Here is a 20,933-nt window from a genome sequence, read left to right as displayed (position 1 = left end):
CATGAAAGACTTCCAAAAACGAAGTTGCTAGATGAAAGGACTTTCTTTAAAAAACTATGATGCATATTGTCAAAAAAAAAAAAAATGTAGCAATTCTCTTACTGTCTCAAATTGACATTGTATTGACAAAAATTAGACTTCCCTGGTGGCTCAGATGGCAAAGCATCTGCCTACAACGCGGGAGACCCAGGTTCGATCCCTGGGTTGGGAAGATCCTCTGGAGAAGGAAATGGCAACCCACTCCAGTACTCTTGCCTGGAAAATCTCATGGACGGAGGAGCATTGTAGGCTACAGTCCATAGGGTCGCAAAGAGTCAAAATTTAGCTGAGATCTATATATCTCTCAGTGTATGAATAACTTTCTACAACTTTACTGAAGCATAATTGATGTATAAAAAACTGCATATATTTAAAGTATACAATTTGAAAAGTTTATATATATATATGTATAGCTCCACAAAACCAACACCACAATCAAGATAATGAAAATATCCATTACCCTCCACCAAGTTTTCTCTTTCCATCTGTAATTCACTCCTCCCTTTTACCACCCCTTATTCTGACCACACGAATCGCTGATTTACTTTTTGTTACTACAGATGAGCTTACAGTTTCTAGAATTATAAGATAGACTTTGGAGTACTTATTTGTTCCTCACCACATTTTCCATGTCTCAGACACTGAGACGACAATTGACAACGCAGTGTGTCTAGTTGGCTTATGCGAGTACTGAGGGACCATGGGAAAGCCAAAACACATGACTGATACACCTCTAGCTCCGGGTAATATGTGAGGGAAATCAGGGTACTTCTAGCTTTCAGTCCTCTTACTTGTAATCCTCTTACCAACATGGGTGGAGAGTGCAGTGTTAACTTAATAGCAGACAAGGCAATGGCACCCCACTCCAGTACTCTTGCCTGGAAAATCCCATGGACGGAGGAGCCTGGTGGGCTGCAGTCCATGGGGTCGCTAAGAGTCCATGACTGAGCGACTTCACTTTCACTTTTCACTTTCACACATTGGAGAAGGAAATGGCAACCCACTCCAGTGTTCTTGCCTGGAGAATCCCCAGGGACAGACGAGCCTGGTGGGCTGCTGTCTATGGGGTCGCACAGAGTCGGACACGACTGAAGCAACTTAGCAGCAGCAGCAGCAATACTAGACTAACCTGAAGGTAATGTAGTCTCCTATCCTTTCATTAAATAAAATGCCTTCTAGACCATCTAGAAAATCAATCATCTAATAGGTATATATTAATTCATGTTACTCATTTAATCGTAGAATACTTACTGAACATTACTGCGCACCATGTACTATGCTAGGTGCTGGACTCTGCCCTCTTGGAGCCAACAAACAAGTGGGAGAGACAAATAATGGTCACCTAATCATACACAAGTATACAATTATTTTTGAGATACATTCTCAGAAGGGAAGGAACATGATTATATTACAGCCTCTAATAAATGTATCTCACTTGGAAAGTACTCTTGCCTGGAGAATCCCATGGACGGAGGAGCCTGGTGGGCTACAGTCCACGGGGTCTCAAAGAGTCGGACACGACTGAGCAACTTCACTTTCACTTGGAAAGGGAGGAGGGTTTCCTAAGATAGTTAGACCTGAACTGTTATCCAGGAAAAGAAAAAAAAAATGACTAGGAGATAATGAGAAAAAATTCAGCGGAAGGAAATGAAGAGGAAGTACTTATGAGCAAACAGCCAAAAGCCCTGTGTCAGGCATCCTCGGTGCCAGAGGTTCAAGGCGGCTGGGAAACAAGTGCGAGCAGGAGACAAAAGCAAACACTAGGCCTAGAGGACCTCACAGGCATGGTCAGGATCCCATTCTTAACTGCGAGAACAATGGAAGCCACCAAAGGGTTGGAAGCAGCAGAATGAGAATGATCATTGTTGAATTTTGGAAGGATCACTTGGCTGCTGCAAGGATCAGACTGAGGGCTCCAGAGTAAGCTCTTACAAGAGACGAGAGAGACTAGGGTGAAGGAGTATCAGTGCAGATGGGGCCATGTGGGAGGACTCAAGAGAATATTAGGAAGCAAGGTGGACAAGACGATGAGCTGGATATGATGTGTCGTGGAAATGGAAGTATCAGAAGTTGTCTGACTAACACAATCTGACTCTCAGTTGTCTGACTAGCACAGTTGGACCTGTGGTGGTGCCATTGATGGAGATGAGGACACTGGATAAAAAACTGCCTGGGGCTCTCAAGATACTTGCATATTCAGGAAACTCAACCCAGAGTATTCTTTGGCCAAGATGGATTTTTCATAACCTCAAGTCCCAACTTAAATGACATTTCCAAAGAGAGGACTTCCTTGAGCACTCAAAATAAAACACGGAACCTCTTGTCACTATTACTATTCTTAAAATCCGATCCTTTTCTTTCATTGTTCTTATCATAAATTCATAATGATCTATTTACTTGTATTTACTTACACAGTTTCTGTCTTTCTTCACATTGCAAAATCTGTGGGGCCATGTTCATTTTGTTTTATCACTGTGTGCTCAATTTTTGGCAAAGATAGTGTAATTAATATTCAATTACAACTTGAATTAAAAATACATAGAGGACATAATCAATAACCAACAACCATTACTATAGCTATTAGTCATGTTAGCGGTTACTATCATTCAATCAGGAAACAAGTTCTCATTAGACAGAGACACACACCTAGCTAATGGCAAAGAATGAATCTTTCTTAAATGCTCAAAATAAAGCCATAGGTATTTACTAGAAAGACGATCATAGATCATTTTCATCTAGGTGTGTTTCCCAGTGAAAAATCTGATACAATAGAAGGTGCTGATATTTCTTATTAAATATCTTCAATAGGTAGTATAAATATAGATAGTAACAAATAAAATGTCTTCTTTTATTCTGCTAACGACCTATGAGCGCCCCCTACTGTCTTCAATCTGCTTCAACAGCCTGCAAGCTTTTCAACCGATTCCTTTCCAAGCTTTATATAAACGCAGCAAGTTTTACTTTCTTATCTGTTTGTTTGTATTACTTGACTTAAACACGGAGGCCAGAAATAGAATGTCATATATTGCATCTCCTGACCCTCCAACATATCAAGCCAGTAAAGAAATTTATTGCTTTCTCAGGCAGAACAATTACACCAGAAGCCTTGTCTTGGGTCCCTAATTCATCTTTGGGAATGGATCTTCTCTGACTTAAATAACCTCAGATCCCAGTTGCTCTTTTACATGGAACTTTGTCAGTGGCTATCAAAATTTTAAACACTAAAGAATTCTTGGCATTGCATTTCTACTTCCAAGATTTTTCTGAAAAGATAAACAGAAAAACAAATGCAAATATGTAGAACTCTCCAAAGTAACAAAAAATATACTAGAAATGATTTAAATATTCACATTGATGTCAGTTTAGATAAAGTATGGCTTATTCATGTATGCATGTTTCTTTATTTTTTGGCCACAGGGCATGTGGGATCCTAGTTCGCCAACAAGGGATCAAACCCATGCCCCCTGCAGTACAAGCAAGGAGTCCTAACCACTGGACCACCAGGGAAATCCTGGTTGCTTTTAAATGTGTCAAAATGTTTTGAAAACTCACATAAAACTATGAATGGGTTTCTTGAGTTTGTTGGATTTATGGAAGAAAGGGATTAAGGTTACATATTCCATCACTTTATGGTAAACAGAGGGGAAACAATGGAAACAGTGACAGACCTTATTTTCTTGGGCTCCAAAATCACTGCAGATGGTGACTGCACCCATGAAATTAAAAGACACTTGCTCCTTGGAAGAAAAGCTATGACAAACCTAGACAGCATATTAAAAAGCAGAAACATTACTGACAAAGTCCGTTTAATCAAAGCTATGGTTTTCCCAGTAGTCATGTATGGATGTGAGAGCTGGACCATAAAGAAAGCTGAGCACCAAAGAATTGATGCTTTTGAACTGTGGTGTTGGAGAAGACCCTTGAGAGTCCCTTGGACCACAAAGAGATCCTACCAGTAAATTCTAAAGGAGAGCAGTCCTGAATATTCATTGGAAGGACTGATGCTAAAGTTGAAGCTCCAATATTTTGGCCACCTGATGGGAAGAACTGACTCACTGGAAAAGACCCTGATTCTGGGAAAGATTGAAGGCAGGAAGAGAAGGGGACGACAGAGGATGAGATGGTTGGATGGCATCACTGACTCAATGGACATGAGTTTGAGCAATCTCCAGGAGTTGGTGATGGACAGGGAAGCCTGGTATGCTGCAGTCCATGGGGTCACAAAGAGTTAGACATGACTGAGTGACTGAACTGAACTGATGTAATTATACACATATAGATACATGTATATATAATTATACACATGTGTATATAACTATATACACATGTATATACATGTATATACACATGCAACGTGTGTTATATAAATATATATGCATATAATATATATCATGTATAGTTATATAGCTTATATTAATTAAATTGCATATAATGTGTATTTCTATATTCTGATTATCCTCCCAATGTGCGCTAAGTTGCTTTAGTCATGTCTGACTCTTTGCGACCCCATGGACCATAGCCTGCCAGGCTCCTCTGTCCACGGGATTCTCCAGGCAAGAATACTGGAGTGGGTAGCCATTCCCTTCTCCAGGGGATCTTCGTGACCCAGGGATCAAATCCAGGTCTCCTGAATTGAAGGCAGATTCTTTACGATTTGAGCCACCATGGAAGCCCCATATTCTCTACTAAGTTTCTTGCAAAATGATGCTATAATATAAAAACCAGTGTATTGACATCAATACATACAAATACAAAGCATTTCTATCACCATAAACATTTCTCATGGGATCCTTATATACCACATTCACTTCCCTCTTAACCCCCTGGAACTCAGAAATCTGTTTTCCTTTTCTATAACTTTGTCATTTTGAGAGTGTTTATGTTTATATAATGGACTTACACAGTATTTAGCTTTTGGAGATTGACTTTTTTCATTTAATTCACTGTTTTTTAGCATAGTTCTCTGAAGATTCATCTGGACTGTTGTGTGTATCGATAGTTCCTTCTCTGTGTATTGCTGGTAATATTCCAATTCTGTAGATAAATATATAGCAGTTTGTTTAACCATTCATCCATTTAATGACAACTGGATAGTTTCTAGGTTTTGACTATTACAAATGAAACTGCCGTGAACATTTGTGTACAGGTTTTTGCATAAATATGAATTTTATTTCTTTGGAGAAATGCCTAGGAGTACAATTGCTGGGCTGTATGGTGCAGTTCCATGCTTAGTTTTAAAGAAACTGTCAAAATATTTTTTCAGAGCAGCTGTACCACTTTACATTCACACCAGCAATGTATGAGTGATCCAGTTTTGCTATATGCATGACAGCATTTGGTGTTGTCACTTTGATAATAAATTTTATCAACTTCTGCCAAACGTTTATCATCAGGCTCTGCCTCTGTTCCCTCACATAGTCTGTCCTTCATAACGAAGTCCTTCCCTTTGACACACCCCCAGAAAAAAATGCCTTCAGACTGCTGTGTTACATTTATTACGTAAAACTTGGTGAGAGAGAACTCTTGCCCCAGGCTTCTCCATTTAACACTTTGAATAAAAGCATTATCATCTTTCTTAAATATGTAAAATGCCCCAAAGTAGGAAAAATGAACCGCTTACTAATACAACTGATAGGAGAGAACAAAATGATCAACCCAACAAGATAAAACTTAACAGAAAGAAATCCATCCATTCAATAAACACAAACCCAACACTGACCACCTACAGACTCTGTACTATGTGCTGAGAATACAGACATAAGTAAAATCAGGGTCCCTGTCAATCTGATTTCACAGTTGAGAAAGATTTTGATATAAGGATGAAAATGCATACATGCTAAGTTGGTTCGGTCATGTCTGACTCTTTGCTACCCTTTGGAATTTAGCCCACCAGTCTCCTCTGTCCATGGGATTCTCCAGGCAAGAATACTGGAGTGGGTTGCCGTCCCCTCCTCCAGGGCATCTTCCTGACCCAGGGATTGAAGCCTCGTCTCCTGTGTCGCCTACATTGGCAGAAGGATTCTTTACCACCAGCACCACGTGGAAAGACCAAGTATGAAAATAAGTATGTCTAAATCTGTGATTTGAGTATGTTTGTTGGTTTAAAATAGTGTCTGACTATATTTTTTTCAATCAGCACTAAAAAGCTTTCAATGAGTTTGAAGCTGGAGTGATTTTTCTATTTTAAGAAATCACTTCTCCTGCTGCGTGGCTGATAGATTGAAAAAGATCAGCTTTGGGAATACAGAGAATATTTGGGAGATTAACAGAGTAGTCAAGTGATAAATGACAAGGTTTTGGGAAAAGCAGTAGCAGTAGTGATAATTAAAATGTCTATGATAAATATGAAAAAGTCTTATAATTAGCAGGGCTTTCTTACCAATTAGAAAGTAATAAGTAATGCCAAATCTCCTGGTCTTACATCTGCAGCATTTTATTTTTTTTCTCCTACTGTATGGCCATCTTGGGTTGCATTTCCAATCACAGCACATGGGCAAAGAGAACTTAGGCCAACTTTTAAAGCTGCCACTTTCAAGTGATCCTGTCCTGTTTCATCGACCAAAGCGAGTCATATAATCATGCCTGACTTATTTAGGAAGGGCATATACAATTCTATGAATGGAAGATGCCCAAAATGGGTTAAAATAACGTAAATTACATTACTTGACTACTTCCAAGTAATTATCACCTAAGTGCTCTTTCCCCATGTGTCATGATGATCGGAAATGCTCCGGACAAAGACTATTCCATCAGTTCTGGGACGCAGAATTCAGGCAACACAAGGAGAGCTACAGCCAACCCAAGACGGCCATACAGTATGATAAAAAGTTAAAATGTTGTGGATGTTAGCCCGTGAGATTTGGAATTATTTATTACTACAGCTGGATTTCTCTGGTGACTCAGTGGTAAAGAATCTGCCTGTAATCCAGGAGCCACAGGAGAAGCAAGTTCGATTCCTGGATAGGGAAGGTCCCCTGGAGGAGGGCATGGCCACCCACTCCATTATTCTTGCCTGGCAATCCCATGGACAGAGGAGTCTGGAAGGCTACAGCCCGTGGGGTCCCAAAGAGTCAGAGACCACTGACGCAACTTAGCAGGCACGCACACACGCATTAGCACAGCTAGGCAACCTAGTCTATTCTTAGTAGACGCAGCTAAAATTAGGCTTCTGAGAAGACAGAATACTTAGAAAGATTCCCAAGTTTCTGACCCCATACAACCAGGAAAATAGTGCTATATACTGAGGTAGGGAATTAGACATCTGCATGTGTTTTAAAAGACAAGAAGTCCATATAAATGTCTTTTGAGCTGAACATTGAAAAACAGTTTCTGCTGGAGGTGATTTATAAGTAACTAATTTTCTTCTTCTCAAAGGAAAAATATAGGTTGCAGCTATATATTTTAGAGTTCTTTTTTAATTTATTTATTTATAATAGGAGGATAATTGCTTTATAGTATTGTGTTGGTTTCTACCAAACATCAACATGACTCAGCCATGGGATTGCCCATGTCCCCTCATACTTAACATGGAGATTATGTTGACAGCTAGGAAAGTCCAGTAGTTAAGACTGTGCTTCCACGGTAAATGCAATTTTGAACCGTGGTCAGGGAACTAGGACACCACATACCATGTAGGACAGCCAAAAATAAAATAAAATTTTAAAAAACTTTCAATATGGGGGTTAAGGAAGGGTAGGAATCAAGATACTCTCCAGAGAGGAGACGACAGTTAACATTGTATTAGTCAGGAACCAACCAAGTTGGTTGGTTCCAACTGTTCTTTAATGCATAGAACAGAAGGAATGTAATGCACAGAATTGACTCAATAGATGAGAGAAGACCTAAAAAAATTAAGTAGGTGATGTAAACCAACTTAGAAACTGACAATAGCAGAAAGCCACTATGAAGGAAAGCCACTGGTCAGCTGGAAGGAAAAAGAAGAGATGGTATAACCAGAGTCCAAGGACTGGCTCACTTGGCAAAAACTAAAACTAAAACAAATTTCTCCAGCAGGAACTGGTGGCTCAGACCCAGTACAGACAGCTGACTTCTCTCAAATAGAGAGCGAAAGGAAGCCACACTCTGGTCTTTCCCCTTTTCCCACTACCCATCTCCTGCTTGGGCCTCGAGTCCCTTGAACAGCAAGATCAAACCAGTCAATCCTAAAGGAAATCAATCCTGAATATTCATTGGAAGGACTGATGCTGAAGCTGAAGCTCCAATACTTTGGCAAAGTATGCAAAGAACTGACTCACTGGAAAAGACCCTGATGCTGGGAAAGACTGAGGGCAAAAGGAGAAGAGGATGACAGAGGATGAGATGGTTGGATGGCATCGCTGACTCAATGGACATGAGTTTGAGCAAACTCAGGGAGATTGTGAAGGACAGGGAGCCTGGCGTGCCGCTGTTCATGGAGCCACAGAGAGTCAGACACAACTTAGCAACTGAACAACAACACAGCAATGTGAACTTTCATAATTACCTGAGAGATCGACCTGGGAACCATCTCCAGGGGTTTCATCCCCTCAGTGCCCCCAACATGGAGTAGAGCACGAGGAACATGGGGAATGGATTGGGGGGCACACAGTCCCAAGATTTGCGCAAGTGTTTTGCCAAGAAAATGCACTGGTCATAGCAAACACCCTCTTCCAACAACACAAGAGAAGACTCTACACATGGACATCACCAGATGGTCAACACTGAAAAAAGATTGATTATATTCTTTGCAGCCAAAGATGGAGAAGCTCTATACAGTCAACAAAAACAAGACTGGGAGCTGACTGTGGCTCAGATCATGAACTCCTTATTACCAAATTCAGACTTAAATTGAAGAAAGTAAGGAAAACCACCATACCATTCAGGTATGACCTAAATCAAATCCCTTATGATTATACAGTGGAAGTGAGAAATAGATTTAAGGGACTAGATTTGATAGACAGAGTGCCTGATGAACTATGGAATGAGGTTCATGACATTGTACAGGAGACAGGGATCAAGACCATCCCCATGGAAAGAAATGCAAAAAAGCAAAATGGCTGTCTGGGGAGGCCTTACAAATAACTGTGAAAAGAAGGGAGGCGAAAAGCAAAGGAGAAGAGGAAAGATAGAACCATCTGAATGCAGAGTTCCAAAGAATAGCAAGAAGAGATAAGAAAGCCTTCTTCAGCGATCAATGCAAAGAAATAGAAGAAAACAACAGAATGGGAAAGACTAGAGATCTCCTCAAGAAAATTAGAGACCAAGGGAATAGTTCATGCAAAGATGGGCTCGATAAAGGACAGAAATGGTATGGACCTAACAGAAGCAGAAGATATTAAGAAGAGGTGGCAAGAATACACCGAAGAACTGTACAAAAAAGATCTTCACGACCAAGATAATCACAATGGTGTGATCACTCACCTAGAGCCAGGCATCCTGGAATGTGAAGTCAAGTGGGCCTTAGAAAGCATTGCTATGAACAAAGCTAGTGGAGGTGATGGAATTCCAGTGGAGCTATTTCAAATCCTGAAAAATGATGCTGTGAAAGTGCCACACTCAATATGCCAGCAAATTTGGAAAACTCAGCAGTGGCACAGGACTGGAAAAGGTCAGTTCTCATTCCAATCCCAAAGAAGGCAATGCCAAAGAATGCTCAAACTACCACACAGCACTCATTTCACACACTAGTAAAGTAATGCTCAAAAGTCTCCAAGCCAGGCTTCAGCAATACGTGAACCGTGAACTTCCTGATGTTCAATCTGGTTTTAGAAAAGGCAGAGGAACCAGAGATCAAACTGCCAACATCCGCTGGATCATGGAAAAAGCAAGAAAGTTCCAGAAAAACATCTATTTCTGCTTTATTGACTATGCCAAAGCCTTTGACTGTGTGGATCACAATAAACTGTGGAAAATTCTGAGAGAGATGGGAATACCAGACCACCTAACCTGCCTCTTGAGAAATCTGTATGCAGGTCAGGAAACAACAGTGAGAACTGGACATGGAACAACAGACTGGTTCCAAATAGGAAAAGTAGTTCATCAAGGCTGTATATTGTCACCCTGCTTATTTAACTTATATGCAGAGTACATCATGAGAAACGCTGCATTGGAAGAAACACAAGCTGGAATCAAGATTGCCGGGAGAAATATCAATCACCTCAGATATGCAGATGATACCACCCTTATGGCAGAAAGTGAAGAGGAACTAAAAAGCCTCTTGATGAAAGTAAAAGAGGAGAGTGAAAAAGTTGGCTTAAAGCTCAACATTCAGTAAACGAAGATCATGGCATCCGGTCCCATCACTTCATGGGAAAAAGATGGGGAAACAGTGGAAACAGTGTCAGACTTTATTTTTCTGGGCTCAAAAATCACTGCAGATGATGACTGTAGCCATGAAATTAAAAGACGCTTACTCCTTGGAAGAAAAGTTATGACCAACCTAGACAGCATATTCAAAAGCAGAGACATTACTTTGCCGACTAAGATCCGTCTAGTCAAGGCTATGGTTTTTCCTGTGGTCATGTATGGATGTGAGAGTTGGACTGTGAAGAAGGCTGAGCGCCAAAGAATTGATGCTTTTGAAGTGTGGTGTTGGAGAAGACTCTTGAGAGTCCCTTGGACTGCAAGGAGATCCAAAGAATCCATTCTGAAGGAGATCAGCCCTGGGATTTCTTTGAAAGGAATGATGCTAAAGCTGAAACTCCAGTACTTTGGCCACCTCATGCGAAGAGTTGACTCATTGGAAAAGACTCTGATGCTGGGAAGGATTGTGGGCAGGAGGAGAAGGGGACGACCAAGGATGAGATGGCTGGATGGCATCACTGACTCGATGGACGTGAGTCTGAGTGAACTCCGGGAGTTGGTGATGGACAGGGAGGCCTGGCATGCTGCAATTCATGGGGTCACAAAGAGTCGGACACGACTGAGCTACTGAACTAAACTGAAGTCTGGAGGCAGACCAGGGCAGACATCCCAGGTGAGAAGAAGCTTGATTTTTCGTTAAGGCATAAAATGTGTTAGCAGCAAAGAGATTTAGTTATGTTTTCAGCATGACTGGGGCTGGAGCTTTTGTGAAGAAAGCATATTAATGAAACTAGACGTGTGAAATAAGTCCAGATCATGAAAGACCCTATATGCCATGCTGCTGCTGCTAAGTTGTTCAGTCGTGTCCGACTCTGCGTGACCCCATAGATGGCAGCCCACCAGGCTCCCCCGTCCCTGGGATTCTCTAGGCAAGAACACTGGAGTGGGTTGCCATTTCCTTCTCCAGTGCATGAAAGTGAAAAGTGAAAGTGAAGTCGCTCAGTCGTGTCGGACTCCTAGCGAACCCATGGACTGCCGCCTACCAGGCTCCTCCGTCCATGGGATTTTCCAGGCAAGAGCACTGGAGTGGGTTGCCATTGCCTTCTCCGTATGCCATGCTAAGGAGCTTGAACTCTGTTTTATAGGTGGTCATATACAGCTAGAATTTTATCTTGGAAAAGATAATTCTGGAGTCATTGTTCATGTAGCAATGATGAAAGGGAAGAAATTTTAGAATGATGTAATAGCAACCTAACTTGGTGGTAGTTCTGCGAAGCTATGGGGTGGCCCTAATTTAACTACAGACTTAATACAAGCTCACATTCTGCTGCTGTAGACTCCCAACCAACGAGGTTTGTAGCACTTTAGTCTCATCAGACAATACTTGGAAATTTCTATTGTATTTCATGTTTTAAAGTTTCTTTATGACACATGACATTAGTCAAAGAAAGACAGACACTGCAGGCTATCGCTTATATGTGGAATCTAAAAAAGATGGCAAACTAGTGAATGTAACACAAAAGCAGCAGACTCACAGATATAGAGACCAAATGAATATATAGATATAGAGATATAGATAGATACAGAGAACAAATCAGTGAGAAGAGGAAAGTGGGGAGGGGCAAGATAGGGGTATAAGAGAAAGAGATACAGACCACTAGGTATAAAATAAGCTACAAGAGTGTATTGTATACACCCTTACAAACAACTACAAATGGAGCGCAACCTTTAAAACCTGTGATCACTGTATCGTATATTTGTAATCTATAATATTGTGCATCAACTATACTTCAACAAAAATCTTCTAAAATTTCTTTAGAAGTAGGGGAATAAGAACCTGAGGAGTCTGAAAAATCATCAGATAATAAGAAAAAGGAAAGGGAAAGAATGATTACACCTTACTGAAAATTTGAGTTGTCTTTACAACGTTAAGTTAGTTTCTACTGTACAGCAACTAACACAACATTGTAAAGCAACTGTACTCCAATAAAATTAATTTTAATAAATAAAAAATAAAGGTGAAGAATATTGAAATGAATGTGCAAAACTAAATAAAGTACCATCTTATAAAGAGAGGAAAGGAAATGTGAGTTGTCTTCATAACAACAGACTGTCTAGAGTTTATAAACCAAGGACAAAACTATCTAGCTAGGCCCTCCTGAATAGAGTCCCCCCCCAAAAAAACAGGACAAACTGGAGTCTTTTCAATGCTTTATTCATTCTTTTTTTGGGCAGCTACATTTTAGGATGGAAAGAGTTTCTGCGGGGGAGGGAGGGGGAGCATCATCTCCCTCCCTCCCTCCCCGACTCTTGCTTTTTCTGCCATCACACCAAATATGAGAGCGCCTCCTGAAAGTCAAAAGGACAATATTAAAAATAAGAGCAGTTTATATGTCATTAGCAAGTAGTCAATATCCTATTTCACCACCATTACCCTGACAAGGAAACAAAAGCTTAAGAGTGATTGAGTCCCACCCAGGATCACAGAGCTGAGAAGTGGCACACATTTTACAACCAGAACACAAGTCTTTCTCATTCAAAAATGCCTTCTAGAATTGTGGGTACTGCACTTGCCCTGAGATTCCAGGACATGCTGAATGTGTGTGGGTACAGTCCACGGTGGGGAAATACAGGTTCACAAATGAGAACAGGTCGGGTGGGAGTGGGCTGGAGAGAAAGGGCACTCAGGGTGAGTAAACCCTGCCCGTTGACCAAGTTAGCCCCACAAGCTGTAGTTACCAGTAGTTTTTTCACGGCCTCGGAAGCCTCTGGTGTCAGCTCATTGACACACTTCCTCAGCCCTTCCACGAGGTGCTCAACGGAAATGCCCAAAGTATTCAGAAGAAGCTTAAGTGGGTCCAGGAATGGGAGAGCATCCAGAGGCAAAGGCAAGGCCTTGTTCACGGGAAGCGGCAAACTCTGGATGAGGAAGGCGGTAGCTGCAGAGCAGAAGAGATCCCAAGTGAGACCTCACCACCCTCCACTCTATCCGTGGCTCCATTTCAGACCTAGGCATCTTGATTTCCCAACACACTTCTGCTTCGGGACCTCTGCGCCTACTGTTCTATCCCTCTAGAACTTTCCTTCACCAGATAGCTACGTGTCTTTCTTCTTCACTTATTTGGTCTCTCATCAAATGTTACATTCTCAGAGATGTGTCTAAAATGGCATCACCAGTCACCCTCCTTCTTTATTTTTCTTACCACTACCTAAAATATTAAATCTTTATTTATTTATTTAACCTTCATCCTCTCACCAGAATGTATGCTCCTCGAGAATAAGGATTGAGTTTTATTCACTGCTGTACCCCAGGCCTAGAACAGACCCTGGTATACAGTATGAACTCAGTAGATACCAGTGATTGACTGGACAGGGGTATACTTTGCATGTGGCTGTCTCCGCAGCCCATGAGCTTGAAACGAATGGAAAGATGCTATAATGACCTTCCACTTGGACACATGAATGGGCCCAACCAGAGCCCAGGAAACTGCTCCCAACCAACTCAACTCAGTGCTACAAACATAACTGGGTATGGACTCTAAGTCATTTGGAGCAGAGACACAGATGAATGAAAAAGATATTTGATTCAGAAAACCCATGCAATCTGATGGACAGTAAAGATCTGTGTGTGCCACAGTGCAGCATGTGCTATGCTAACATTATGGGCAAAGCTCTACAGAAATGCAGAAGAAGTGATGATTAATTCTAATATAGGAGAGTGTTACAGGAATTCTCCCAGAATAGATGTTGCCATAGTTGTGTCTTGAGTCAAATATCAGGATGACAGGTAAAGAAGGGGAGCAGCATTTGAAAGAGGAAAACAATTGACCAAGACACCAAGATAATAAGATTAAAGACCATACACAGGATGGTGAGTCTTCTTAATTCCACTTGGATGTGCTAAGCAGGTGAGGCTGCAATCTGGGTGAGATCAGATTTTAAGACTTGAATGTCATATGAATGAGTCTGAAATTTTTTTTCCCCAAGTGTAAAGGGGAGCTACCATGGCTCTTCTATGGGACAACTGCATTTTATATCTTCAGCAAGATAACTTTCACATAGATGTTAGAGAACGGGGGAAGTGCATATTATACATATTTTTACAAAATACATGTGCATGTATTAAATACACAGGTGTAGAAGCACATACATGAGACACACATCTTCCTGCTGGCACTCCCACCCCCCATACTGCTGGCCAATGCTTCATCCTCCTTTGAAATCTTTTCTGTTTTCTTATTCAAATAAAAAAAAATGGAGCTTGTACACCTATTTTTCCTTCACTTTCTACTGCCTATTTTCCCACCCAAAGTTCTCCTCCAGAAAGGAGATATTTATATCCTTCCCACCCATCTCTCTGCTGCCACCTCTCCTCAGGTACCCCTAGACATTAAAGAATGACAGGTGAAGTTACAAATTAGTTCAAAAATTCACAAGTCAAAGTCACCATTGTAGCATGGGTATCACACAGTTTCTCATGATTAATCTGCCTACTTCTTACTTTCAGCACTTTGGTGAGTGTCTTCTCTGTATTTACCTATCTATTTCAGAGGGGAGATCCTCAAAGCTTTCTGTTCTCCAAATGAGCAGCAGCCATTATGATGTATTCTGCAGATACACCCAAATGTATCTTCCTGTAGCTCAAATGCCCCCCTCCAAAAAGAAGGGATTCTTGGATTCTCCTCCAAGAAGCCAGCTTCTATAACCTAGAAATGGAACTGTTCCACCCCTCACCCCTGCCACAGAGCTCTATCTGTACTTTCATTGCGTATCACAGTGGACCAGTACAATAGTGACTTCTGTAGAAGTCTTCACTCCTCTGCCAGACTACAAGAACCTTGACAGAAATAGGCATGTCTGATTCAGTTCTGAATCTCCCAAAGCCCAGTGCCCAACAGATTATAGCCATTTAACAAATACCTGTTGATTGTATGAACATATAAAAGTAGCCATGTCTCAAGAGAACCAGCATGGCAATCTGATTAGAGATGAGAGCAAGGATGACTCCATATAATTTCAGAAACATGAAAGAATCAAATCTTAATTCAAAATTAAGGAAAATCAATGGTGGCCCCTTGTAGCTCAGTTGGTAAAGAATCTGCCTGCAGTGCAGGAGACCTGGGTTCGATTCCTGAGTTGGGAAGATCCCCTGGAGAAGGAAATAGCAACCCATTCCAGTATCCTTGCCTGGAAAATCTCATGGACAGAGGGCTGCCATCCATGGGGTCGCAAAGGGTCAGGTACGACTGAGCGACTAACACTAATGGTGGCCAAAGTTCAGTAATGAAGTACATTTGTTGACCCTCAGTGGGAGCTGATTAATTTCTTTGTAGGATACACCAGGGATAACTTGTGTTGGATTAGAGCTTGTAGCTGGGAGCAGGAGGCATCTGAAGTCCCTTCCGACCTTACCAATATCTGTGGCTCTAAAACTCCCTTCACTATATGCCACCAGGAGCATATGCTCACTAGTTGCGTTCTTGTTATCAAGAAAGTAGAGAGAGATCGTGTGTTCCAGGCCACTTACCAGAGTAACTGCAAATGCCAATGGTCACCAGTAGGAACACAGTGACCAGCTTCATGGTGGGTTACCTGTGATGTTTACCTGGAGTTTAAAATTAAACTGGAAAACCTAAGGAGTCCACTGAGCCCGTGGTTCCTCTTGCTGTAGCAAGTGTGGCGGTGGCTTCTGCACACACACATACTTATATGCCAAGGACTTGGATTTCGGTCACGACCACTTGACTCGCCCCTGGGAAGAACAGCGTGAAGGTCATGTTTCCTCTCTAAACAAATTGAAGGCTTTTTCCACTTTCCCTTATGTTCCCATGAGAAACAAAGCCCTAACTTAGAGCACCCTCAAGGCTCTCTCACACCACAAGCTCTTACACGAGACACGGAGTGGGATAGGGGGCGGTGGTAAGCAAAAAGCTCTGAGTCCTTTCCCTGGAAGAACTCTGAAAAGAAGTTTTTGTATCAGGATTAAAAGGATTAAGGCTCTGTTGCTTTCCTCCAGTGTTCTATCCATTTAAAGTTCAGAGAAACACATAACCTGATGAACGTCCCAGTTGACAATTCTGAGGTCCCTTCAGCCCTGAAATAATATAGACTCAGCTTAACGGCATTTAGTAACCATGTTTTTCTGGAATTTACCCCAACCCTGTCACATATTTACCATAGCAAGATATTTGACCACTTCTGGTGCCTCCCACCTATCTGGGGGGAATACCTAGAGTCAGGCCTTCTCTGTGTTCTCATTTAGTTCTGGACCCAAAGTAAAAATGCCTTTTTAAAGACCTGGGATTCAGTAGTTATTCTATAGTATTGTTCTCATCTAAAATAGGACATTTAACAGCTAACAGCAAGACAGTCCCAAAGGGGTGTAACCCTGAGGGAAAAAAAATTTTTTTACAAGATCTCATATATATAAATAACTTGGGTCACTAAAACATGCATGTCAGAAGCCTTTTGGCAGTCCAGTCCCTTGCAATCATGCAAATGAAATACTTGTTGGCCAGGGGAGGATCCCATCTGTAAGCCCAAGCCCTAGAGCTCCTTGGTGTATCTAGTGCAAGAAAAAGAGAAAGAATGAACTGTGAAAGGGAGAAATAGAAATCAGAGTCCAGGTGGGTCCCAGTCCCAGCTCAAGCCTACCTGAGCAAATGATGTTACTGGCCTCAGCCACCCCCTCCACTGAGGGGGTACTCAGAACCTTCTGAGGAAGACATATCAAAGCATAGCCCACTTTAGATGCAAGGCCAGGAATTGGGGCCCTGCTTGAGGGTATGGTACTATTATGAGGATTTAATGTAATTATGTAGACCTAGGATGTAACTGTACCAACCCAAGATTAACACCTAATAAATGTCACCTGTTGTTCATTTCCATACATTGCCAAGTTACAACTGCCATTTCTTTATTTTTCTGCTACTTCATAAACTACACAGAGGAGATCATGTATTACTGCCACACATACTCAATTCTGCCCCTTCTACTGCTTTCTCTGCCCGAGAAAGCTTCATCTATTCCTGGGGAATTTTCCCTAGCCAGAACTCTCACATGGCCAAGGCTGTATGTGGTGAAGTGGTATCGAGTCAATGTCATCCTTTATTTTTATGTTAATGACATTCTGACAGAATATGGAACTAGTACTGCCCTTATCTCCGCTGGTTGTTTCCATTTTGTTCTCAAATCCTCTCTGTGCACATCCACCCCCTCTGCCCTGCACTATGGGAAGCTCCGTTTTCCAAACTGTGGTTTCCGGACTTCCTGGCCAACGGCATTTTGGTTAGGGAGGGCAAACAGGAGGCCCTGGGACAAGATTGGAGGGGAGAGAAAGGGAGGAAACAGGATGCTTCTCCCTCTCTCTGCTTCAGGAGACATCTCAGGCAGTGACTCCACTTCTCTATGGCTCCTTCCAGAAACGCCCTTTCACCTGTGGTCCAGCACAAGCCAGGGAGTCCCACCACTGTCCCAGCTTCCATGGCGCAGCCCCAGCCTGGACCCCACTTGCTCTCCCTGCCCCTCCTGGCCAAGAAGCAGTAGAAGCTTCCTGCACCTTCTAATCTCTGGGTTGACTCATCTTTCCCCTGGTTGCTTCAACTGCTTTTCTAGCACCTTGTAAATTATCTTTCAAGTTAAATTTTTCCTGTGTGGTCACCAGATATGGTTTTGATTTTTTGGTTGGATTCTGCCTAACACACCATATACTAAAATATGATAGAGATTTTGGTCAAAACAGCTCTTTCAGTTTGGAAACAGCCTCTCTCTCGTAAGTGCCACGTTACAAGTTCACAAGAGGCTAGATCAATCGAGGAGAAACAGAGTGGTACACACGCAGATGCTTCTCGCTTTCCACCTCTGAAGTGTGTGGCACTGTTTCCAGCTGCTCTGTTGGTCCTGGAGTTGAGCTCTCTCCCGGGAAGCTCTTCAGACCCTGTGCTAATAGATTTCTGGTAAGCCCATCTAGCAGTAGACCAGACATTGTCTTCACCACAACCTAGCTGTGAACGCGGATTGCTTAGGCTGAAGACTGGAACCTCCTCCACGCAACACACATACACACGCGACCTCTCACAAACACAAACGTTCTCATGCTTACATGAACAGTAACATGTGCATGTGAACAGACACACATACAAAACCATCAAACACAACTGTTTTCATTCTTTGTTCAACAAATAGTTGCTAAGCATCTTCTCTGTGCCCAGCACTGTCAGGAACTGAGACTGGAGCAGTTAACAAGGCAAGCTAATTTCCTGCTTTCATGGAACTGACAACGTAATGGGATAAACAGACAATAAACATGTAAACAAATAAAGAACTAGTCCTAGGTGCTGTGATGAAGCTAACAGGGTGGACTGATTGTAGAGAAAAAGAGGGTTAGGGGTACAGTCAGACCTGAAAAGAGATTCAGGCTTGGCTACTCCCATGCTTCCTGTGTCCTGAGTCCATGTATTATTCTTGTCTTTTTAGTCCATATTTCTGATGCTTTGACATTCTGGGGCCTTGCTGATCTTGGAGGGACTACTGTTCCCAGGGCTAAGTAATTCTTAAATAGCAAATGACTCACCTGGGAATGTACTTCCCTAAGCAAACCAGCCAATCTACAGCCCACACTGCCAACCACCTCCTTGGAGAGCCCCAACACTGGGCCACTGTCTGCCTGCCTCAATTACCCCCTGAGGCCCAGGCAGGTACCAAACAGCTAGGGAGAGTGCCTACACCCCAGACAGAGCCCACTGAAATTATTCAAACTAGCCTATCCTAAACCTGCTTACCCTGTCTCCCCATCCCTTCCCACAGAAACCAGAGTAAAGGCTCCTGCCCACTCCCCTACCACACCTTCCCGACAAAGCCAGTGCTTCCCATGCACCCTACTGCCCTGTGGTGTGGCAGGCCCCTTTCTGGGGATCTATCGCTGTAACAATCTTTAAAATGGCAGTCATCTCCTGATCTGATGACCTGCGTAAATATAAAACACATTCTTCTTTCCCAGGACTAATTTGTAAACATCTCAAAGGACCTTTTCTTGTTCATGTTTGGATCCTAACACAAAATCTTACACACTTGATACTATTATTAGGAACTATCAATCAGTGCCAGGCCCTACACTTTGCATATGGTATCCACTTCATTCTCACAAAAGCCCTGATGATAAAGAGCTTTAATCGCATTTTATAAATAAGAAAGTCTGAAGCTGAAAGCAATGAATTAGTTGCCAGAGTCACTTAAATATATATAATGTGGCCAGAATTTGAGCCCTTTCTTCTGATTTGTATTTCTTTACCTTGAAACCCTTATGGATAGGGAGGCCTGGTGTGCTGCGATTCATGGGGTCGCAGAGAGTCAGACACGACTGAGTGAATGAACTGAACTGAACTGAACTGAATAAGCTTTTCCAGCAAGCGCTTGTTAATAAATAATTCATTAGAAGAAATGAAAAGGAAACAAATGCCACTGTTTCTAAATTGATTTGGGGTGTGTTTTTTGAACGAATTTTTGTGGAGATTAAGTTCATAATTGGGAGTGGAAGTTCAGTTAGTCATTCAACAAGTGTTTATTGAGCACGTTTGGTGGATGTGCTTCTGTGGTAGATTTTAGAAATATAGCATCACTCCTGCCTCTTCTTAATTATATTAAAGGAAACTGTTAGAAGCAACTCAGTAAGTCCAACAGAAGAAAGGCCATATATGACAAACCCACAGCTAACCTTATTCTCAATGGCGAAAAGCTGAAAACATTTCCTCTAAGATCAGGAACGAATCTAGGATGCCCACTCTTGACAATTTTGTTCAACATAGTTTTGGAAGTACTAGCTATAGCAATCAGAGAAAAAAAATAAGAGGAATCCAAATCAAAAATGAAAAAATAAAATTATCACTGCTTGCAGATGACATGATACTATACATAGAAGATCCTAAAGACACCACCAGAAAAACTACTAGAGCTCATCAGTGAGTTTGATCAAGCTGCAGGATATAAAATTAGGTTGCATTTCTATACACTAACAACAAAAGATCAGAAAGAGAAATTAAGGAAACAATCCCACTTACCATTTCACAGAAAAGAATGAAATACCTATGAATAAATATACCTAAGGAGGCAAAAACAATAAGATGCTGATGAAAGAAACTAAAGATGGCACAAACAGATGGAACGATATACCATGTCCTTTTTGTCTCCGTGAGAAGAATGATAGTTCTAAAGAAGCCAACCGAATGTAGATTCAAGACACAGATCGGAAAAATAAAAGAATCAGCCTGAGATTTTGTCTCACACTCTTCCTTCTAGGTGACAAGAGACAGTAACTGGGAAGTCACGCTGGAGACATTGAGTAGAGTTCAATATCTTCTCTTCTGCTTGCTGTAAACTGGATGGTCAAAGTGGCTTAAAGTGAAGGCCTAAATAAGGGGAAATAGTCTCAAAATTCGTCTTGAAAACCACAAGCATGTAACAGTCAAATGTCACAGCTTTGTATACCAACCACGTGGAGTTTGGAGAAAAGCAAAAAAAAAAAAATTCTTGACTCTACCATATTGATTGAGTCCTATTTAGTGAAAAGTAGGTCTTCCCTATTGTCTCAGACAGTAAAGAATCTGCCTGTAATGCAG

General features: G+C 41.7%; 1 protein-coding gene across 1 annotated transcript; it reads right to left on the bottom strand.

The window, feature by feature from the left end:
* Window positions 1-12,645: 12,645 nt before the first annotated feature.
* SCGB3A2 (secretoglobin family 3A member 2) lies at window positions 12,646-15,902 on the bottom strand. The gene is made up of 3 exons (XM_052644319.1): window positions 15,848-15,902; window positions 13,060-13,259; window positions 12,646-12,669 (listed from the first exon to the last, which is right to left on the bottom strand). The coding sequence occupies exons 1-3, from the start codon at window positions 15,900-15,902 to the stop codon at window positions 12,646-12,648; spliced, it is 279 nt and encodes a 92-aa protein (XP_052500279.1).
* Between the last annotated feature and the right edge of the window lie 5,031 nt (window positions 15,903-20,933).

The sequence above is a fragment of the Budorcas taxicolor genome, chromosome 7 (assembly GCF_023091745.1).
Source record: "Budorcas taxicolor isolate Tak-1 chromosome 7, Takin1.1, whole genome shotgun sequence".
Classification (NCBI taxonomy): domain Eukaryota; kingdom Metazoa; phylum Chordata; class Mammalia; order Artiodactyla; family Bovidae; genus Budorcas; species Budorcas taxicolor.
Note: the sequence above shows the minus strand (reverse complement) of the source record. Positions and strands in the feature narration are given on the sequence as shown.